We start from the raw sequence: 22,592 nt of genomic DNA, 5'->3' as shown, positions 1-22,592 counted from the left end.
CATAGAATCAAACTCAAAATCACTGATACTATAAGTAATCAAAATTTATGTTTATAAGAGTAATAAAACTAAATATTTTGTGACCCGATTACGAGTTGGTGCATTCAAATACACAGGGACATCCCCAGGGGCCTCTCTCAATCCATCCCCGGACGGCACGCGGCGATCCGCTCTTGCCACGGGAGCAGCTCGAGCAGTCCGCCGGCAGCCGACGGGTTTGAAATTGAGATCCCTGTGCCCAGCCCTCAGAGCCAATCCTTTTCCCGAAGTTAGAATCTATTTTGCCGACTTCCCTTGCCTACATTGTTCCATTGGCCAGAGGTTGTTCACCTTGGAGACCTGATGCGGTTATGAGTACGATCGGGCAAGGTCGGTATTCGGTCCTCCGGATTTTCAAGGGCCGCCGGGAGCGCATCAGACACCACGCGAAGTGCGGTGCTCTTCCAGCCGCTGGACCCTACCTCCGAATAAATCGATTTCAGGGTGGACAGGCTGTTAAACAGAAAAGATAATTATGTTCTAGTTCAGGACTTTTTGTGACATTTTTTTCTCCTACACAAAAGCCAGTCCTGTTCATTTGGACTAAAACCGTGTCGACTCTTGAGGATACAATCATCCAAAATCAACAACTTTTCAATTGTTCTTAAAAAAAAAAAAAAAACAACTTTTCAATTGCCTTAACAAACATCAACAATTCAACCTTAAGTCTTCAACATTCAATGTACCAAAGAAAAAAAGTCTTCCCGTTTTCTTGCAGCTCTGCCTCTGCCTTGTCTTTCATTCTTGATTATTTCCTGCACATTTTTGTTGTCACAAAAACAAGCAAACAATGCAAATCAATTCTACTGTTAACCCTCATTTACCATACCCTAAATTCACACCCTTTTCCCCAAATCAACCCTTTCAATTTACCTTCAACTTTCATCTCTCTTCACATTTCCACCCTAAAACATCAAAAACCCAGCTCAAATCCCTCATTTACAGCAACCAAATCCCTAAAATTTCCCATAAACTTCACTGCATTTCACCTGAGCAGCAACTTTTCACTGAAATTAATGATGATAATGATAAAAATGAGGTTAATCAACCAAATTCTGCGGAAAAGATTGAATCTTTGGAGCCAATTATTAGTGGGAATTCATCTAAACAAAGCATTTGGGATCAAATGATTGAGATTATCAAGTTTTCAGGGCCTGCTACTGGGCTTTGGATTTGTGGGCCTTTGATGAGTCTCATTGATACTGCTGTTATTGGCCAAGGAAGCTCTATTGAACTTGCTGCCTTGGGTAATTTTTTAAAACTATTGCAGATTATTGGAAGTAGCAGTCCCTATTGGAATTTGGTTAATTAATAATTTGGTTAATTATTGGAAGTGGCTGCCCTTCTTTCTCTTGTGAAGTAGCAGTCCTTCGATGCAGTTCTCGACGCAATTTTCATCTTGGGTCATTCGGAAACAGCCTCTTTGTGTTTCTAACACAAAGGGTAAGGCTGCGTACATCCGACCCCCCCTTACCCCGCAATTTGCGGGAGCCATTGAGGCACTGGGGTAATGTTGTATTGCAGATTATTGGAATTGGTTAATTAATAACTCGGAAACAATCTCTTTGTGTTGTTAATACAAATACGGAGTATAATGCTGAGTACATCCGACCCTCCTTTACCCTGCAATTCTCAGGACCCATTGAGGCACTTGGGTAATTTTGTTGTTGTTTGATTAAATAAAAGTAGTTTATTGAAGCTTCTACTTTTACATGTGAAACCGTCTTACTTCAGAATTTGTGATTGTTAAAGTATTGGTTTTAAAGGGGTATATCGGTGAATTGTAAGGTGGTTTTACATGTCCTTAATAATAAGTGGTCATTAAATAGGGAGTGACAATGTATCTGTAACTCAATTTTCAAACAACCTATTTGTGCTTTTAATTAGGTGTAAAGCTATGCATATATGACCCTTTACCTAATATGGACGAGAGCCATTGAGGCACAAGGTAATGTTGTTGCACTGCAAGTTGTTGGATACATCCTGTCGTTGGGGCGGTAACATGTTACTTGGTAGAGGCCTGATAATGTAACATCTTTATATGTGATGTAGTGTAATGATTCTGGTTTCGTGAATTGTAGTGAATAAAAAGAAATGTGGTTTGATGTAATTTTATGTGAGTGGACAGGTCCTGGAACTGTGCTATGTGATTATATGAGCTATGTGTTTATGTTTCTTTCAATTGCCACTTCAAATATGGTTGCTACATCACTGGCAAGACAGGTTGATATTGAATTCCATGCTATAGTACTTCCAGTTTATGTATTTTGATAGCTTGATAGTGTGATTATGTGAATGAAGTGAATGTTTGTGCTATCTTGGTCTGACTAATGCAGGATGAGAAGCAAGTGCAGCATCAAATATCCGTCTTGCTGTTTGTGGGTCTTTCTTGTGGAGTTATGATGCTTGTATTCACAAAACTGTTTGGAGCTTCGGCTTTAGCAGGTACTCCGTATTTAACTAGAACTTTTGCTTTACCTATAACTCCCTCCATCCCATTTACATATCGACTTTGATAGTTAAACAATGTCAGTTAAAGGCTGATATTTCTGACAAATGTTGGTTACAAATCCTTTATCTATAAAAGTTGAAGCCAATAAAGCTCCCCTATTGGTCCATGGTTTTTAAGGATTAAAAAGAAAAAAAATTAAGGTAGGACCCTCATGTTCATCCTACACATTTAATTACCCTCTCTCCTATATGTCACTTGATTTGCTTTTCTTTTTCTCATTTTCAAACTATTGAGTTTACGATATTTTAATTTTAGTTTTAACTTTTTTTATAATTACATATTATACATATATATTTTCCTAAAATGTTAGGAATACATCTGAATGAAAACAATTAAAAAAAATTACAAAATGAATAAAATTACAAATTATTTGTACTGGTTTTCTTATTGATAGGTACCCAAATAACATTCCTAATTTCCTATACAAAAAAAAAATGCAAGTCTCGATAAGAATTAAAGCACATTCATATAATTATAATTCATAATGTTAAGAAATATACAAATTTTAGCAAAATTTGAAGAATATTCATATAATTATAATGTTAAAAAAAATACACATGGTAAAGATTTTAATGATTATAAAAAAGTACCAGCACTAATTTTCTTATCTTAAAAAAACCACAAGTCTTACAAAGCATTATTATGAGACAAAAACATTTATTTAGTAATCACGCATCAACAATATCATATTTACAATTTCAATACCGTCATTTGAATTTAACATTTGAATAAAGAAGCTCAATTCATTATATGTGGTTACAATAATAAATAAGAGGCCCGATTAAATTCAATACCGTCTCTATGGATAATTTATATTATTACGATATTGAACACTTAACTTTTTTTTTGGACGGGTGTAAAACTAGTGGTAAGGGATGAAGATGTAAAAATAGTTGCGTATCTCTACTTATATTTTATTGAAGAAAGTTCATATTTTTTAATGAAATGTGCTTCTTGTGATTGTCCCCCTCCTTCAGCTTTTACTGGAGCGAAAAATGCGCACCTAGTACCAGCTGGAAATACTTATATTCAGGTCTGTCTACTTGTGGTTTCTGTGCTGTTGCGAATTTGGTGTGTTTCAATTATTCAACATGCATTTGGGGTTAGAAGTCAAATTCCCAAAGACCCAAAATATATAGACTCCTTCATGAATACTTCCAATGAATTGTATACGTTTGCTTTATACACGTACATCAATGCTCGTTTTCTTTTGCTCATATATTCAGTTACATACTTACATATTACTAAAAATTATAAAAAATTGATATTCATAATTTACTCGATGAGACAATTTAAACAAGATCAAACATGACTATCTTTTATGTTATATTTTAAAAGTTGTATTGAAGATTCTCCTCACTTATGAATAGTGCTCAAAAAGCAAACGTATACAATTAAATGGAACGGAGGAAGTATGTTTTTGATATAGCTAATAATATGAAGCTTGTTTGTTTTTGCATCTACTCCCTCCATTATTTCGTGTGTGTTTGGCCTAGTTTGTAAAAGTGTTTTTGGACTCAAAAACACTTTTTGGCCAAACACATCATTTTCTAAAAGTTCAACAAAAATTCTCAAAAGCTAAAAATCCGTAATTTTGCCCATAGAAATAGAAGCAGTTATTTGTTGTTTCTTTTTTTGAACAACACTTTTGAAAAATTAAGTTTCAAAAACAAAAACTCATTTTTGAGAATCGAGGCCAAACATGCTCTTCATATATGACATTTTCGTTTTACGAGACAAGCCTTTGACTTTATAAAAAAAAATACTTGTAAAAAAACTTCGAAAATTATATCATTAGATTCGTCATGAAATTATTTCAAAAGAGTACATTTCATATTATTTGTTCATATATTTTGAGAAATATTGAAGAGAGAAGTAAGTGTCTTGAAAAGTGAGAATGACATATATAAATATATAATAATGGAGAAAGTATTTATTTTCTGTTATTTTACCTCACTTGATTTTGTTTCTCTGAAGATTCGAGCGTTAGCATGGCCTGCTATTCTTGTTGGATGGATCGCTCAGAGTGCAAGGTATATATTACCTCACATGCCATACATTCAATTTAATTGCATTGAAGTTGTTTCAGTTAAAGTAAACTACATAATAGTTCCATGGAAAATTGCTATGCATCGCCATCGCACTCTGAAATCCCTGTCTATCTTATTTCAGTTTGGGCATGAAAGATTCTATGGGACCTTTGAAGGCGTTGGTGGTTGCCAGTGTCGTTAATGGTGTTGGTGATGTAGTACTTTGTATGTTCCTAGGCTATGGCATAGCTGGTGCAGCATGGGCAACTGCAGCATCACAAGTATGTACACGCTTCATCTACTAATTTTCTTTTTGTTTTCATCTCTCTCTGTTTTTTTTTTTTTTTTTAAATCTCGCTGTCTCTCGATTCAATTCTGGGGGAAGTTTTTGTTATGTGTCGGTTAGCCAACACAAGGTGAGGTTGCATACATCCAGTCTTGCCCTGTCATATGATCATATCTGGGTGCCCTTAAAGCGCTGATGTAGTTTTTATTTTAAGACCTATATGTTCCGGCAACTTTTTTTTTTCCTCAGCTAATACCGTGTTTATTTTCAGGTTATCGCAGCCTATACAATGATTGATGCTTTGAATAAGAAGGGATACAATGGTTTTTCTCTTTCAGTCCCATCACTTTCTGAACTTCACGAAATCATAACAATAGCCGGTCCAGTATTTATAACTATCGTGTCAAAGGTTTACCATTCAGTAGAGTAGCTTTGAATTTTCATAAATTTTGGCATATACCTAAGCGCATAAAGTGATATAAAAGTTACGGTTTTGTATTTCTAGGTGGCTTTCTACACTCTGATTGTTTATTTTGCTACATCAATGGGAACACATACTATTGCCGCTCATCAGGTGTGTGAATTTAACTGCATTGTCTTCAATAGCTGTGTTGTGCAGTCAAATGTACTACGCTATGTGATGTTAACTAAACTCCTCTTAGGTTTTGTCTCAAATTTTCAGCATGTGTTCAGTGTGGGGTGAGCCCCTTTCTCAGACTTCACAATCATTTATGCCAGAGCTGTTGTATGGAGTAAACCGAAGTTTAGTGAAGGTAAATAATTTGTAAATTATTGTTCAGCAAGGGCTGCAAACCTTAAGTCAAGCCATTGTATCAGTGATCTGGGTTTGAAACTTGAAATTTATTAGTGCAGGGTCTGAATTTCAGAGTTTATGAAACACGATAGCATCACCTCGTGCCTCTAGGGCCTCAATGGTGGGGTAAGGAATCAGATGTACGTAGCTTACCCATGTTTCATTCACATAGAGAGGTTGTTTTTGGATGACCTGTAATTAAAATTGCATCGAGAAACGTCCCCGTGTGCTATTAAGTGTTAACATAGAGATGTTCTTTTCAAATGACCCGTAATGTAAATTGCATCAAAAAACACATTGAATGGCTGCTACTTCATAATAAAAGTAGCCTAACCAGTTGAACCATTTTACAATTTGCTTTATTACTTCAAAGTCCGGAAACCAAGAATACTTCATTTTTGGTTCCATTGCAAGTGGAAACTCGTAGCTTGTGATAGCAAACTGAACTTCATATGACTTGTGACCATATATTCATCAAGCATTTCATTTTTCACATATATATTTTGAGTCAATAAATAGGTATACATAAAAGCTTATGCTTTGATTTAATGAAGACAATGTCAGTGCAGCTCTCCCATGTTGCACTTATGCTTTGAATTGTATGCTACAAACAGGCCCGAGATTTGCTGAAGTCTCTTCTAATCATAGGGGCTTCTGTCGGACTTGTTCTTGGAGTTATTGCAACATCCATTCCTTGGTTGGCACCAAAAGTTTTCACCCCCGATCTTGTCGTCATTGCAGAGGTTAGTCTTGTCTTTTTTCTCCGACCAAGCATACTAATGAGTTAGAATTACACATGTTGTTCTGAGTCAGTAGAGACAATCTAGTCGACAAAGTGATGGAATGGTGGTTTTTATGGCCTAGGTTGAAAAGTAAAAATTCGTCGGAATCAAAACTATCATTACCTTCAAGGCTTCAACCACAAAAAAAAAAAAGATTGGGATATTCTATGGTGTGTAGTCTCTGTACCCTGAATTTTTCGGTTTTTGACGTGGTACGTCCACCTTTTTGAAATGCTTGGGTGTACCTCTAAACTATATACTTAGTCTCTACGATGACCTTATTGATTATTTCCATTAACTTGGTCCATTAGTTGATCCATTATTCATTCCACCTATTAACCCAACTAATTACCAGTAGCTCAACCATTTACCTATTAACTCGCCTATGAACCCATGAACTTACCTAACAATCCATAAACTTACCTGATAATCCATCAACCCACCGTCATGATTTGATGCTTGATGAAGGAGATATTAATAGTAGTGTTTTGTGGTTAAAGATAGTTTGTGATGCTTCTCATAGAGGAGGGTGAGATGAGATTAATGGGTGAGTATGGAGGTTGACGGAGAGTTGTTGGCAGATAAAGTCATGAAAGATTTCATATGCACAGTACGGATAAAGTCATTAAGTGGTGCTATTCATAGCCTAGGTTGGAAACATGTAACATCAAAACTGCCGATGTGGGTCCCATTACAGCAGAAAGAAAAATCATATGCAGAGTGCTGCAGTCTTGCTCAACCTTCTCCAGCTATCATCAATCGCATATCTCGTTCTTACTTCTTAACTGTTCGCTTTTGTCGGATGTGAACTGTTTGACATATTGGCTTATCTGTCCAAACATGATGGTTGTATACTTATGCAGATGCATAAAGTATGGATTCCGTTCTTTCTGGCTTTATGTGTGACTCCATCTATTCACTGCTGTGAAGGCACATTGCTGGTATCATCTTCTTTTCTAAACTCTGTTATGTTGAAGTAGTTGAACAGGAATTCATCTAGAAATATCAAATATGTCATTCTTGCTTTTTTCCTAAACAAACAAGGTCCTATATGCACCCAAAATTTACCTTGATACCAAAAACTTAAAATCTTAATTCACAAGGTTCGCACATATGCCGGTGTTACTCGCGGGCTCTGGTTCTTATCAGTTGACTTTTAAGCTAGTAAATTGAAGATTTTCTTAAATTATCCGGTCTTACACGTAGTACGTAGACATTCATTCGTGTTTAGTCTTGGCAAAAATGGTATTCACGTTTGGTCGAGTCATTTTGGATTCGAGTATGGGTGTCATTAACTCATTATCAATTCGAGTCATTTAGGGTTATGGGTTAGGTTAAGGCTAATAAAATTCGGGTTGAGTCGGGTCAATTCAGGGTTTGACTTTTGAGTCAAATTTGGTTGACCGTGTTTGAGCTGGATTGGATGGGTCATTCGGTCAAGACCCATCAGGTCTCTTATTGTATTTTTCTAGCCAAGTCGGGTATCATAGGTTAGTTAAAACACAAAATTGCAAAGCAATGTCTCCATGCATATGGCTGCCCTTGTGAGTTGTGACTTGTGACCCCATTTGCAAAGTCATAATAAATCTCCGTAAAAATTAACTGCTCTCTCATCTTTAACTTTTACTCAACAAATCTGGATTTAACATACAGGCTGGAAGGGATCTCAAGTTCATCAGTGTATCAATGACTAGCTGTTTTGCTTTAGGCGCACTTGTGCTACTGGTATTCCGCTCTTTTATCCCCGGTTACTAGCATCTTGTGGAATATTTACTGTTTTCCGGGCACCAAGGTGTTTTAATCTACATCCTCACCATCTTCTCTGTTTGTATGACAGTTGATGAGAAGTCAAGGAGTGGGTTTGGTAGGCTGTTGGAGCGCTCTTGTCGGATTCCAATGGGTATTACTCTTGTTCTATGTTCTGGCCTATCAATTGTTTATACTTCATTTGATTCAATTAAGACTGTCTCATACAAGACTCATTACCTTTGATTATCATGATCGCACTTACCTCTCCCGTTGTTCAGTCTAACTCGTCAGACTATCTCACATAAAGTTCACCGCATCTGATTATCCTAATCACACTTAGAGCATCTCCAATGGTTCTCTACAAGGACTTGCTTGCAATTTTTGCAAAATAATAAGCATGTAGCTTACCATTGGAGATGGAAAAGTGAGATGTAGCTTGCAAGCATGGTAGCTCTACCAAGCTACATGCTTGCTTTAGGAAAAAAATAAAAAGGTAAATTATCATTAGGAAAAAAATAAAAGGTAAATTATCATTGGATGTAAGCAAGTATGTGGGACCCATACAAGCTACATATATTGTAGTTTGCCATTAAAGCGGTACGTTGCCGGAAAGCCGAGTAGCTTTAAAAATCGATATGACAAACCAAGCTACAATGCATTGTAGCTGACCGTTGGAGATGCTCTTACCTCTCTCTTGTTCCTAGGCACGATTCTTGCTCTCCATAAGGCGCCTTCTTTCTCCCAACGGAGTATTATACTCGGAGGATGTTTCTCGATTTGGACTATCAGAACTAAAAGCAGCTTAAAGGAGATCCATCATCATGACTCATGACGAAACTGGGTTTGTAGTTAAGTCGTGTTCTTAATCATTCTTTCTGAAGCCAAAGCCAAGCTTTATAGACTTGCAGAGTTACACCCAACTGGGGCGAACCAAATCACGAACCACACCAGAAGCTATACAAGTTTAATATATGTCGTATGTTAATTTTGTATTGTAATATATACTCGTATAAATGATTTTGTAGTCAATATAATTCATCAAGCTTTATGCTTTACAATCAAAATCCATAATTCCAATTTCCAATCCGCAAGCGTTGTTTACCTTTATGCTTACTCAAGTATCATTGCGAAAATCTCATTATTCCGGTCTACCATCGTTATTTACCTTTATGCGTACTCAAACATCATTTTGTACTTTAAAACTCGACAGAGAAATAGCGGAACTTGGAGGTGCAACGACTCTCCTGCAGTTTTCACCTCCTTCACAACGATTTCCCGCGTCTATTCTTGTGTCATTGCTTATTGTCCTTTCGTTGTTTCTTTACACTTCATCTAGTCAAATCATATTATAACCCTACTTATTTCATCAAAGTGACTAAGAAATACATCACTTTAATTACCCCTCTTTAGGTAAATTAGGATTACTTGGTAAAATTTGCCCAAAACAATTACAAGAGCAACAAAAGTCTCACTTTTACCTTGAACTTACGGTCTCTGTAAGCTAGATGAACCCCCTTACTACCTGACCCAAATGTTCAATGATAACTATTGCTTTAACCTAACCGAGATGTGGTCCCTCCTGTTTCGTTAGCTAATAGCAGAGATGACTTACCTCCATAGCACTAATGGTTAGTAAACAATTCATTGTGACAAAATACGTATTATATTTGAGCCCGCCCTCAATACAAGCTTTATTTAATCATAATTATACGGAGTATTTCATCTATTCAGTCTAATTCAGTGTATTTGACTAAATATGTAAACGGGGAACGTAGTTTTTAATTTGTATGGCAGCCAAACAAAAACTTGGTCATACACTCATACTCATACTCATACTCATACTACGTCGGTCCCTCCTACCGGAGTATTTAATTGCAGCTAACTTGAGCTGATTTATTAAACATCTAATCCTAAATAAACAATATAAAAAGCACAAATTCTCATTGAAGACATGACATATCCGTCACAAGCTTGTGACGGATACCATTTTACCTCACAATGTACCCACTTTTTCTCTCTCTGCAACACTATTCATGTGGTCCCCTTTCTCCACTAACCCATTTTGTTACCATTTTATCTCAAAAAATATCCGCCACAAATGGTAACCCGTCACAAGGGAGACCAATTGTATAAAAAGCTTCAATCATATAGCCAAAATCGATTAAATGCCAAAAAGATGATGATTCATACATGAAAGGCTCTTTGGCTTATTCTTTATTAATTGTTCCTGTATAATGTGGACTTCTTACCTACAACTTACATCAGACTAACACAAACCACAATTTGTCAATAATCTGTCATTAACAAAACAAATTAATTCTGTACTTTCAATCCTGCAAAACTTCAATCCCACCCAAATTATTGGTTTGACTCGCGCCTTGGGACCGAGTCAAGTCCTTAGCTTTAGTGGCCAATGCATTTCGAATAACACAACCCTCACTCGAATCCGGCTCTATACTAATGTCATAATCATCAACCATATAATCTTCAATTGCATTACTGTCACATAACCCAGAAAAATCTTCCCTTAATAACAAGGCATTATGAAGAATAGCACATGCACCTATATAAGCAACAACATCCCTAAATTCCTCTTCAACAGGCTTACTCAAAATCCCCCAATTCCTCAAACTAGCAATTGTTTTACGGATCGAAACACGGGTTATCAACCTATGGGACTCATTAAACTTCTCCTCATTTGATCCTGGTGAAGCATTATCAAAAGGTGTCATTAACCGAGAAAGTAAAGGATAACCTTTATCCCCTACCAAATATTGTGGGACACCAACTTGATTTATGTTTATATGTTGTTCATTCAACAATGTTCCGCTTTCGACATCGTTAAACAATGTTGATGACTTTAGTATCTCAATGTTGGTCTTACAACCATGAAATCCTGCAACAATGTTCAAAATTCGACACGATGAATCGACTACAATTTGAGCAGCTACACTGTCTAGTTCATTACGGTTTTTGACAATGAACCTTGTACAACCAATCACACCACAACAATTTGGCAACCCGGATAACTGCTCAAAACCGGAGCATATTGAATTAATCTCGACCGGGTTTGGAAACCCGACCCAAAACCGAAAATTAGTGCACAAAACCCTACACAACTGCTTAGTACAAAACCTAGCAACACGGTCAGTGACTTGAAACCGATCCGCGAGTTCATCGTAACTCGACCCGGTAGTCAACCGGAACAACCCGATACCGAGTCGTAACTCGGCCGAAAGCCCATTTAACGGCAAATGAACCGGGTCACGGCATTCAAGTAAGGGCTCCAGCAACCCGGATAACCACTCGAAAGTAGACGCCGACATCTTGAAGAATAACGGGAACGAGTCAGGGTCCTTGACCAGAACTGAGTCGACTCGGCCGACTTGACCGAGTCTGTGGTACCCAGAAGGAGGTTCGGGTTCGGAATTGGATTCCGGTTCGTGGGTCCGGGTCCGTTTTCGGGTTCGGGTTAGGAGGGAGAGGGAAAGGGCTTCGGAAGAGGAGATGAAATGGTGGAGGAGTGAAATTAGGGTTTGGGAATTGAGGGAATCTGGGGAATTGAGGGAGGGATTGGTGTAAGGGGAGAGGAGGATGATAAGGAGAGTGAGTTGAGAAACAATGGAGGAGAGAATTGCTGTAAATTGTCGAGAATCCATGTTTCTCTCTCTAGGATTGGGGTGAGTTTCTCTCTCTAGGATTTTGTCTTCATTTTGTGTCATTGTCCTCTGTCTGTAACAAAATCTGTGTGATTTTGCAGAGGAATAGGAATAAACAAAAAGGGTATTCAGCGGGTCCTACTAATGAGTGAAATTTTTGGGTCAATGTGTCATTTTCCTTAAGGCCGCTTTGCGGGGTCAGTAACTAGTCTTATGGAGTCTATGACTCTATGGGTCGGGATAGGAGTATAACGAGTCGAGTCGAGTTTGAGCTGAGCCCGAGACGGTTACGAGCCTTGTTCAGTAATTTTGTGTATTATGGTTGACTGAGTCAGGTTGGGTGGAGTTGTTTTGGACTTCGTTTGTGATATGATTTTAGTTCCAAGGCATTTCATACATGGAATCAAATCATTCCAAATAAGATCATTTTTGGGTTAATATTTACGATATCAAATCATGTCAATTTATTATGTGATCATTCTCAAGTTAATGGCTATGATTATACGGGTTATGGTATGACAAGTTTTTGTTATTGTTGACGTGGGGAGTAAGTTTTCAATTTTCAAATTATTAATTTATGGTGGATTTCTGGTAACTCAATACATTTTGAATCAGAATAATTTCAATTCTAACAAAAGTACCGGGCTAAGGCGGACGGCACGGGCACGACACGGCACGGATGAATAGTACCGACGGCACGGGCACGGCACGAACGGGTTGGAAGCGGGCCGCGACTGCGTTTTTTGGGAATTCCCGTGCCTAGGCAAGGCACGGCACAGCCCAAGCACGGAGGGGCCGACACGAACCAGGCACGAGTGCACAACGGGCCTGGCACGGCACGACCCAACATTTGGCCCGTTTCTTAATTGTTTAATTAAATTCCTTTTTTTAATATCATTTTTTAATTGTTTAATTTAATCTAGTACACTAAAAATACAAGTAATTAAATAATCAAGACATTAAGTACATTAATATTTAACAAAATATATATTTAAATCATTAATATTCATTATTTATATATATATCAAAAAGTATTTAGGAAAAAAAATACTAAGGCTATTGGGCCGACCCACGTATTAGGCATGATTGGCCCATGGACCAGGCACGGCCCGAGCACGAAAATGGGCGTGCCTAGAGCAGGCCGCGGCGGGGGTTTGAATGAGTGGGCCAGGCACGGCCAGCCCAATATCCGTGCTTGGGCCGGGCCATTTTTTGGAGAAGGCACGCGGGTCGGCCCAGCACGGCCCGATGCCAACTCTATTCATATGCATGAAATTAGCTCAAGTGGTCCCTAGTTACAGGCTTTGTTAAGACGAAGGGGAGACCGAAGAAGTTAGCCAAAGAACGGAAGGACACACTCTGTTTAAAAGCCAGGCTACAAATTTGACTACTATATAATACTCTCGTAAATTACAAAAATTTGGTTTACGACTCTAGACTAGTATTGCCTCCTAGGTCCAGTATACCAGATAGATTACGCTTCTATGCTGATATGGTTCTATGATCTTCTGACGGAAACTTTTCAGATTTACGATCTGAAAAATCATCTCATCTTGGAGTTAGTCTCTTTTTTTCCATCTTTGTACCTGAAGAAAGTTGGCACAACATTAGAGCAACAAATTGAACATGTAAAGACACTAGTTACTTATTTTTTTTATTTTTTTTTACCGTGGAGGGAGCCTGAAGAAACTTCTTCTTTTTCTGTTCAAAAACTCGACGGTTTTGCTCTTTCTTCTCCTCTGCCTTTAGCTTAGTAATGCTGGGCCGATACAGGATCACAGTGCGCCCAATCAGGCTCACTTTTACTGATCCAGTGGCTTCCTCTAATTGCCTTATGACATCCTCTAGCTCCCCGGGGCAGCTTCTATGGATCTTAAGCTGCTCAAAGGATTAGAAGCAAAGATTAACAACAGTAATGCAAAAATGGTTCATGCTGGCTAATGAAAGTCTTTCGTTTCTTATTCAGGTTAGTTGTCGGCCAATCTGGTTTCGCTTCGATTTCATGCTGACTCTTAATAAGTTATACTCGTATTTCTTGACTTAGTGTCTTTCTCTTGTGGCTTTTGACCATTTATTGGGACAAAAAGTCAGAGCATTCTTCATACAACGAATTTCAGTTCTCAAGAAGCAATGAACCAAACACATGAGAACATTGATGGACAGCATATGATGATATAAAAACCCAACTTTCTACATGTTCTCCAAAAGTGACAATGAGACACCCCGAGCGAGGAAGTCATTATGAACACGGAACACCCCTAAATGAAAACTAAGATGTATATTCATGGACAAAAGGAGTATTGTTTGGATACAAAAAGAGAGAAGGGGTATGAAGGGAGGTAAGGGGTAATGGAGCAATATCATTTTCTTTCCAAAACGCAGTTACGGTGAAAGGATGCTGATTTGGCTTGTTGGGGGCAAATAGAGGGATCCATTTTCGTCCCTCTCCATATCCCTCCAACTTAATTCTACCAAGTAAACATAAAAATTCCCCTCTCCTTTTCCTTCCAAATTTCTCTATCCAAACAAAAGAGTAAGGGTGTGTTTGGATAGCAAAAGTGGAGGGAAAAGAAGGGGAGGGGGAAGGAGGGAAGAGAAAGGGAGGTAAGGGAATGGGAGGGCAAATGAAATGTGGGTGTTTGGATACAATTTCTTTCCAAATCTTGCCTATTGTGGAGAGATTTTAATTTGCACTGGAGGAAGGAAAATGGAACCCTCCAAATCTCTCCCCCTCCATTTCCCTCCACCCTTATTTGCTATTCAAACAAAGAATTTTCAATCCCCTACTCTCCCTCCCTTTCTTTTCCCTCCAAATCACTCCATCCAAACACACCCTAAGAGAAGGGAAGCGCACATGTCCCAGCATATATCATACAATTGATAAGCATTCAGAAAATCAAGGACAACCCCAATTAATGCAGTTCTTAATGCATTAAGAAGTTGGGTATAAATCAATTTCAAGCTTGTATTTCTCCACCCTCTCCTCATCTCTCCGTGCATGGCCTTATCTCTTCCTCCCTCCCATTTACCTTCCTATCCGTTATCAGAACATACTTAAACATCGAACAACTCTTATTTGCAATGTAGGAAAACCAGACAACATCATTCATCAATCAGAATATTTCATTCAATCAATAGCACTGCAGTATCAACCTCCTCGATTATCAAACTAAAGTCTTCCACGTTTATATTCTCTCAAGAAAACAAAAGCATCAACAGAAGTCTTAGTTCCAAACTGAATCGAAGTCTGCTAACATAAACTATCATATAGAACCTGCCAATGTAAATTCTATGTTACTCTTACTCTTCTTGTTACCTCCCGTACACATGTAGCCTGTGCCCGACACCCCGACATGGGTTTAACACTTGGAGACCTCATTTTAACCCTGAAACAACAGAATTTTTCACAAAATAACCGAGTCTGACCCTTGGACACGCACATGTGCCAAACATTTCCAACCTAGTCCAACTAACATACATTGTGATACTCATAAAATCACATTCAACAGTCACCATTGACAGAATGTGCAGATCTTAGCTAATTGCAAATCTCCAGTCATACAATTGGGGTCAGCTACCATAAACTCTCATCAAAGCTCGCAAACTCAACGTCAAGTTTGCATTTTACAAGTCTTAGCTAATTGTGAATCTCCGTTACTAAAGCACACCCACAAGTCACGTATTCTCCAAATTCAATCTTTTTGACACCCAACATGGCGACAGCAAACAATATACTCCTCCTCAAATCCGGCCTACAAAAATCCTATAAATTCGTAAAAATCAATGTAACCCAATTATTCAGTTAGTTACAACTAAACAAATACAAATCCCAACAATGTCCAAGCTATGTAGAACTTCAGATATATGCAACCTTACCCCTAAATCATCGAAACTCAAAACACAAACAACAACAAAGAAGGGGTTATTCTTGCTTGTGACATCTCACAACCGCCCTTCACACGGTTGTGAGATGTCACAAGCTTGTTAATTTGTAGGAAGATGACTATCCTAGTTAGTCAACTAAAAATTCAACTACCACCTATACAAAACTATACCCCCATCAAATTCGCGGTTCAGATGTACGCAACCTTACCCTAAGTTCCCCAAAAACTCGAAATTCGAATCACAAACAACAAAATATACAAAAAGGGTACCTTAAGAAGCTCATTAGCCTCAAGAGTTTCATCCAAAGCAAAAGCAACATTCCCAGTAACACCACTCTTTCCAATTTGTTGTGCCTTAAGCTTATCCCCTAAACCATGTGCATAAGACCCAAGTTCCTTCTTCTCCTTTATACTCAATTCCGGGACTTCTCTCTTCTGCAGCGGAATTACGGTTTTACCCTTTTCGCCATTTTCAGTTTCCTCGATTTCTTCTTCAAGTGTAATTTCCTCCAAGACTTGGCTAGTGATTGGGTTGGTTTCTTGGAGAGTGCAGAGGTGGCGGGTGATGTGGAGGAGAGGCAAATTGGGGTTTGTGTTGTGGTGGTTGTGACGGCGGAGGAGAGAGAGTGCGGTGGTGGGTGCGGTGGTGGTGGATAGAGGGCGGAGGATAAGGTTGTGCAGAAGGTGGTGTACTGACATTGTTGCGCTTCCCATTTTCTGTTTTATCTACTCTTTGTGTGTACGATGGTTTATATATATAGATTTGACAAAACCGTCCGATCGGAACAAGCAAACTCGTTTTAAACTGGTCCGAAAATTCAAGCCAATCTAAGCTACAATAACTCGAACTCGAACGAAATATGATTATGTGAATAATTGAATATGAGTATCATTTAATATGCCTATTTGATCCGTCTAAGTTTATTCAATTAAAAACGTTTGACTAATCATGACTTTTGCCAGAAGTAAGAAAGCTGAAATTTATTTTTCAAATCAAAAATCTCGTAAATACAATTAATAATCAGCGCTTTTTAAGCTGTGAGCCTGTGACCAAGAGTTACACTCTATTAAAGTTTTTTATTTACATCAATAATGGACGATTAGTTAAGCCAAGGGGTATAGCTGTAGAGGTGGCTATTATAACAGGTCGACTTGGCCCACTTATCAGATCGCCTAGCTCGACCCACTCTTGAAACGAATCGAGTTAGGGCTGAATTTCCCCTACTCGGCCCAACGCAGCCACAGGCCAAGTAAGGGGAGGCCTCAGCCAATCCGCTCTACCGACTTTGACCCGCCTCTGTATCAGCGCAAACCCGAATAGTATATGTAATTGTATGTGCAAGTTTTGGACAAATTGGGTGTTTGGTCTAGTGGCATGATTCTCGCTTCGGGTGCGAGAGGTCGTGAGTTCGATTCTCGCAACACCCCTTATTTTTTTTCCTGCTCAGTCCAAGCATTCACGATTCACCAATTTAACTGTACATCGACTGTTTTTAATGGACACTTTGTTACAGTGTGCTCTTAAAAATTACTCCCTCCTATTCTAAATAACTCTCCATATTTCCTTTTTCGTCTATTCACAATAATCTCCCTATTTCCTTATTTGGCAAACATTTATATTTATTTTAATCACCCACCCCACACCAATACCCCACAATACTCATACTTTATCTTATTTTAATCACTTTACCCCACAACAATCCTTATTTTAATCACCTTACCCCACAACAATACTTATTTTAATCAAACAATATCTTCCCTCTCTCCAATCTACTACCCCACTCCAATACTTTATCATATAATACTCCCCTCCCTTAATTCCCGTGCTCTTCATGAAAGGGGAGAGTTATGTAGAATAGGAGGGAGTAAATGACGGTACATTAAGGATTTAAGCACCCTTAAATGCTAATAATGCAGCGCCATAAGCAGCTTCTGTTTGAGCTGCTCGAGTGACCGGCAAACCAAGTACTCTTTCCCGAATTTTTATCCATTTCTCGTTTTTCGCACCACCTCCGGCTGTGAAAACTTCGTCCACTTGAGTTGCACCTAGATCTTTTAGTAGGCTATAGCCTTTTGCCTACACACAAAACATTGTTTGAGACGGTCTTATGTGACTTTCATAAAAGATGTATTGTTCTCAGTTGCCTAGATTTATTCCGATTAACCAAACAAAGAGAAACTGAAATGAAAAACCGTACTGAAATGCAATCTTATCAAAGACACTAAAAAATTTTTATGAACTTTGTTTGGGGTGGGGGTGGGTTGGCTTACCTCTATGCGAGCAATGGATTCAAGTACACCATGAAGGAATTCGGAATCGCTATCAGGGCGTGGATGTAATCTGTCAATGTAAATCAGTAAATACCATAATCAGAGTGGCTTTACCAAACAGTCATAATAAGGTGTTAGAACTAAAAAGGAATAAAGGATATTGTACTCGGGATGTTCTTTGGTCCACATAAGTAGTGTAAGTCAGCATCGTCTTACCTAGGCTTCATGGTAGGATCAGCAAGAGGAAATCTCTCGCCAACATCAGGCAAAGGGTAGTAATCCAATGGTGAAGGTAGCTCGGGATTAATCTGCTTACTTAATTCCTCCAGTTGGTCATCCGTAAAGAGTTGTCTGAGGGCAGCTCCTCCAGTGTTTGAAGCTCCTCCAACAAGCCACTTATCATCCAGTCGATGGCTGTACACTCCAAATCGAGCATCTTCTACCCTGCTTTTGCTTAGCAGTTTTATGGCTAGTGTTGAACCCAAAGACGTCACCTGACGATAGATATTTCAGAAAGATGATTTATGCAGAAGAAGTTTCAGTGAAACCGACTTAGGTTCCCAGCTAGTTACTTCCATAGTTCCATGACCACTGTTTTGTTTTGAATGCTGAGATCAGTGAAAAGGCAGAATCAAGGCAAGTCCAATTGTTTCCGTCAAAAGGAAGAAATCTTACCGCCTGTCCCGGTTTGGTCACACGAGCTGCAAGAAAAGCTGCTATGCTATCAGTAGTTCCAGTGCAAACAACGCAATCTTCTGAGAAACCTGTCAAACAGAATTCACTAACATGAGATGCACATTGCCACTACAACAACCCTAGGATGACTGAACAGAAAATTGGTCATGACAATAATTTCATTTTCTAAGAGGGCTAAGTATGCATCCTCAAAACCTATAAATTATACTCGTTGTAAAGAAGGCGGCTGTAACAAAATACATAAACAAAAATTTGGCGAAGTAAAATACCTAATAGCTTTCTGACATCTTCCTTTACAGTCCCTATTACAGATCCTGGGGCTATAACGGAAGGCAAAGCATTTGAGAAAGGTTGTGACAGAAGCCAAGATGGATACGCATCTAGCTCAGGATCATAACCAACCTAATAAGAACATACGAATGCATATGAGAATAAAGCAGTTGTGCTAAGCCTAAGCAGCCTTACATAAGAAAACCTTAAGAGTCTTGTATGAGACGTCTCACATGTGGGACCAACTCACCATCACCGATCCTTATGTTTTCCTTATTTAATACTAGGTTTAGTTGGTCTAACATGTAAAACAGTCTCATAAAAGCACTTGTGTACCTTCAAAGCGTTGTTGTAATCTGATATGCCCAGTTTTCCGTGAAGTAGCCATAGTAACCAGTCTGCTTGGTGCAACAAAGCCGCGGATTCCTTATTTGGGCTATCAGAGTTCCACCAAGACACCAACTTACATAATGTAGAGGAACCGGAACAGACTGTATGGTTGGGAGGAGCTATGGACTTGACTACTGGTAAAGCATCAGGGCAACTCTCGTTGTAAAGAAGCGGTTTGCATAGAGGCTCCCCTGTAGAACTGCAGCCGTACATCTAAATGCTAGAAATCCAAGCCACTAGTAACAACTCACACTACCAGGCAGTAATCCTCAAGACACGCATAACACGAAACATAAGGGCTTTACCTGTTAATAATAAGAGTTGTTGCTGAAGTCCCATCCACAGCTATGGAAGCGACGAGAGGTCGCAGATCAGATGGTACATCACCAAGTAATGAAAAAAGAGTCTCTTTCCATGATCTCACCCAATCTACTACTTCTCCACTCTTGCTAGACAATTAGTACAAAAGTCAGTTTCAGTTCATTGCATTCCCTCTAGTGAATTTTTTGGTTAATGGAGGGTTTATTAGCAAGCTAATTAGGGAATTAGTGTTGGTTTCAAACTATTTTGGTTGTCCACGTCATCACTTTTTATTTTATTTTCAATTTTTATACAAAACCGCTAAGAAACCTAGCGGCTTTACAAAATGTCATCGTCCAAATATTTGTATCAGTTTTATTAAAAAAAAAAAAAATGAAAAGCAATGCCGCTGAGATTATTATTCCCCCAATTTTCAACAATTTGCATTAAGTCCACTACAAAATGACAGTACTGATATGGTTAGCCGCTAAGATTCCTAGCGAAAAAAAACTAAATAAAACCGCTATGTTTCTTAGCGGTTTCATATAAAAATTGGAAAAAAATTACTATGGACCCAAATAGTTTCAAATGAACGTTAATTACCTAATTATTTTGCTAATTAACGCTAATTAACCAAAAAATTCTAGTACAGCTCTAGGCTTACCATGTAAAGAGGGTATTCCCGCTTCGCCTCGGCTTTAATAAGACCATGTTTATCAATAAGAGCATATCTAGCTCCTGATGTTCCAAAATCCAACCCAAGATAAAGCTTCTCATCTTCACCTCCTAAACCACCATTTTTTCCCTTTTCAAGATTACCCATCAATGATGATACAGACATTTTCCTTGCTCTATTATTTAATGGGACACAATCCTTCCTTCCAACAAATTTCTTACCTAGTTTATATTTAATTCCTGTAAACATGTAATTAAACATGTACTCCGTAATTAAACAAAGTAGAGATATTGTATAAATGCAAAAAGTAGGGTTACCTTGTTGGTGGAAAGAAGAGGGAAACAGGGTTGAAGAGTGGAGTGATAGGCATGCATCCATTATCTCAATGTTCTCCCGCCAGGATAACTGGATAAGCCACTCCACTCATAAATTAGTTCGGGTGTCATTTTGGATTGTTGGGTCATTCGGATCCGGATTATTTTTTTCAGTTTTCAGGTTGCGTTATCTAAATTGGATTAACTTCGTCAGATCTATTTAAAACTATGCCAACTAAATACACGGTCCCTGAACATTTCAAACGGAAAAAGTTTGGCCGTGAAACATACATTGTCATGATTAGTAATTCGAAATTTTGATTTTTTAAAAATCGATTCATTTTTGGTTGATTAGTTTAACGTTGTTTTACTTAGTAATTCGTTGTTTTGATTTTAGAAAAAACTATTCATTTTACGTTGATTAGTTTAAAGTTTTCGATTCGTCCATCAAATCTAAGGTTCTTAAATTGTTTGTTATTCGATATTAGTTGTTAGTTTCGATTTTGATTGAAATGTATAGGTTTGGACTTTGGAGGGGTAATTTGGGAAGTTCATTAAATATTGTCGACCATATTTGGTAATTTGTCGACGCCGAATAGATTGTGTATAATTTTACAATATGGAGCTAAGAACACTGGACCGGCCCATTCCATTTGGGTAAGATAAGCAAGCTAGGCCTATTATCAATGCCTCTTAAGAGTTATGGACCATGTATAGATGTATTTGTCGCAAATTGTTTGAAACCAAGGCACATACCAACAACAACAACAAAATAATAATTCTCCCTTTTAAATACTCCCTTCATATCACGCCAATGGTAATATTGACTTTTTCACACTTGTCGAGACACGTTTTACAAAGTGAATATCTTTAGTTACACATTATTAAAAATTATAAAAATTTGATAATTTTTACTGCATTCATGATGATAAATCAAACAAGATTTCACATGACTATATTTTATCTTATAGTTAAGAATAATATCGAAAATTCCCTACGATCATGAATAGTGACAAGATTCTCAATGTTACCATTGGTGTGGTATGGAAGGAGTACCATTTTCTGACCTGAGAACATTTGAGGAGAGAAACTTATTAAAAACTTTATAAAAAGATTTTTTTTAAGAAAAGTGGTATCTAAAAGGAGTAATTATTAATTTACCCTAATAACAATTCCCTGATACTCATCGGGAAGGTAAAGAGTCGGCAAATATAGCTCTCAGGGTGTATGAAATCCTTATTAGCAACACTTGGTCATCAACAATTACATCCATGAATTAACTCGGATCTATAAATTCATTTTAATTCGAAATTAGATTTTATAAAGGTTTGGTTTAGCTATATTTAGTTCATTCTTACATCACAATTTGATCCAATTTAGTTATACGCAGTTCATTTCAATCAAAGTCAAATAAATTAGTTTAGCTGGTTTCAAATGCTTTTCCGTTCAAAAAGCTTGGAAGGCACGTGTAAAAGAAGAAGAAGAAGGAGCTTTTGCACGTGAGTCAGTTGCGTAGGTAGTTAAAGTAATGAAGTGCATGTGTAAACCTTTGGACGATATACGAGTATTGTATTTGAATATGGAGTAGTAGTTAAGTATACTTCTACTATATAGTGTTGCTAGCACATACAAATGACAGCTAAATTGAGGTGCACTCACACACACACTCTTGGTCACGATCAGAGTGAGAGACCAAGTTAGTTGGAGAGGAATTAGAGGTCCCCATTTGAAGAAATGGAGAGACATATATACATGTGCCTAGCTCAAGGGAATAAAATGGCCACAAAATGACATGCCATTCTTCTTCAATTATTAATTATTATCATGTTTTTTAACTATTCTTTGCTTGTACTCTTCCTTGTCAAGCATATTTCTTACATGTGTTGGGTTCCAAGCTTGGAAGGGAATGGGATAGGGAGT

At 38.0% G+C, this 22,592-nt stretch overlaps 3 protein-coding genes and 1 non-coding gene across 9 annotated transcripts; 2 read left to right on the top strand and 2 right to left on the bottom strand.

Moving 5' to 3' along the window:
• Positions 1–679: 679 nt before the first annotated feature.
• Positions 680–9,296, top strand: LOC141599352 (protein DETOXIFICATION 46, chloroplastic-like). The gene is made up of 14 exons (XM_074419338.1): positions 680–1,286; positions 2,168–2,262; positions 2,376–2,484; positions 3,529–3,584; positions 4,529–4,584; positions 4,724–4,862; positions 5,139–5,276; positions 5,373–5,441; positions 5,530–5,640; positions 6,296–6,424; positions 7,327–7,404; positions 8,117–8,188; positions 8,301–8,363; positions 8,917–9,296. Exons 1-14 carry the CDS (start codon positions 830–832, stop codon positions 9,016–9,018), a joined length of 1,674 nt encoding a protein of 557 aa, XP_074275439.1. The 5' UTR covers positions 680–829; the 3' UTR covers positions 9,019–9,296.
• A 3,908-nt stretch (positions 9,297–13,204) lies between these two features.
• LOC141599357 (uncharacterized) lies at positions 13,205–16,525 on the bottom strand. The gene is made up of 3 exons (XM_074419350.1): positions 16,026–16,525; positions 13,540–13,749; positions 13,205–13,457 (listed from the first exon to the last, which is right to left on the bottom strand). The coding sequence occupies exons 1-3, from the start codon at positions 16,467–16,469 to the stop codon at positions 13,431–13,433; spliced, it is 681 nt and encodes a 226-aa protein (XP_074275451.1). The 5' UTR covers positions 16,470–16,525; the 3' UTR covers positions 13,205–13,430.
• A 586-nt stretch (positions 16,526–17,111) lies between these two features.
• TRNAP-CGG (transfer RNA proline (anticodon CGG)) lies at positions 17,112–17,183 on the top strand. Its single transcript has one exon. It is a non-coding gene; the product is annotated as a tRNA-Pro (tRNA).
• Positions 17,184–17,498: 315 nt separating this feature from the next.
• Positions 17,499–20,794, bottom strand: LOC141599355 (D-ribulose kinase). Of its 6 annotated transcripts, none has more exons than XM_074419345.1 (9): positions 20,676–20,794; positions 20,347–20,579; positions 19,688–19,827; positions 19,329–19,581; positions 18,992–19,124; positions 18,702–18,790; positions 18,243–18,520; positions 18,027–18,096; positions 17,499–17,832 (listed from the first exon to the last, which is right to left on the bottom strand). In XM_074419345.1, exons 1-9 carry the CDS (start codon positions 20,734–20,736, stop codon positions 17,644–17,646), a joined length of 1,446 nt encoding a protein of 481 aa, XP_074275446.1. In that variant the 5' UTR covers positions 20,737–20,794; the 3' UTR covers positions 17,499–17,643. The 6 variants fall into 6 exon arrangements, with proteins under 6 accessions (XP_074275446.1, XP_074275448.1, XP_074275447.1 ...); XM_074419347.1 differs by having other exon boundaries at positions 19,688–19,831; positions 20,347–20,468; XM_074419346.1 differs by having other exon boundaries at positions 20,347–20,468.
• Positions 20,795–22,592: the final 1,798 nt, after the last annotated feature.

Source organism: Silene latifolia, chromosome 9 (assembly GCF_048544455.1).
Source record: "Silene latifolia isolate original U9 population chromosome 9, ASM4854445v1, whole genome shotgun sequence".
In the NCBI taxonomy this organism is placed as follows: Eukaryota; Viridiplantae; Streptophyta; class Magnoliopsida; order Caryophyllales; family Caryophyllaceae; genus Silene; species Silene latifolia.
Note: the sequence above shows the minus strand (reverse complement) of the source record. Positions and strands in the feature narration are given on the sequence as shown.

Excerpts from the sequence above, each read along its gene's own strand:
- LOC141599352 (XM_074419338.1), top strand. The coding sequence starts at position 830 with ATGCAAATCAATTCTACTGTTAACCCTCATTTACCATACCCTAAATTC. Across the intron at positions 1,287-2,167 it reads TATTGAACTTGCTGCCTTGG|GTCCTGGAACTGTGCTATGT; the intron begins GTAATTTTTTAA and ends GTGAGTGGACAG. Across the intron at positions 5,277-5,372 it reads TTATAACTATCGTGTCAAAG|GTGGCTTTCTACACTCTGAT; the intron begins GTTTACCATTCA and ends TTGTATTTCTAG.
- LOC141599357 (XM_074419350.1), bottom strand. The coding sequence starts at position 16,469 with ATGGGAAGCGCAACAATGTCAGTACACCACCTTCTGCACAACCTTATC. Across the intron at positions 13,750-16,025 it reads AGGCTAATGAGCTTCTTAAG|CTTAAGATCCATAGAAGCTG; the intron begins GTACCCTTTTTG and ends TCCTTTGAGCAG. Across the intron at positions 13,458-13,539 it reads TTCTTCAGGCTCCCTCCACG|GTACAAAGATGGAAAAAAAG; the intron begins GTAAAAAAAAAT and ends AACTTTCTTCAG.
- LOC141599355 (XM_074419343.1), bottom strand. The coding sequence starts at position 20,736 with ATGGATGCATGCCTATCACTCCACTCTTCAACCCTGTTTCCCTCTTCT. Across the intron at positions 19,125-19,328 it reads ATTACAACAACGCTTTGAAG|GTTGGTTATGATCCTGAGCT; the intron begins GTACACAAGTGC and ends TGTTCTTATTAG. Across the intron at positions 17,833-18,026 it reads AATCCATTGCTCGCATAGAG|GCAAAAGGCTATAGCCTACT; the intron begins GTAAGCCAACCC and ends TTTTGTGTGTAG.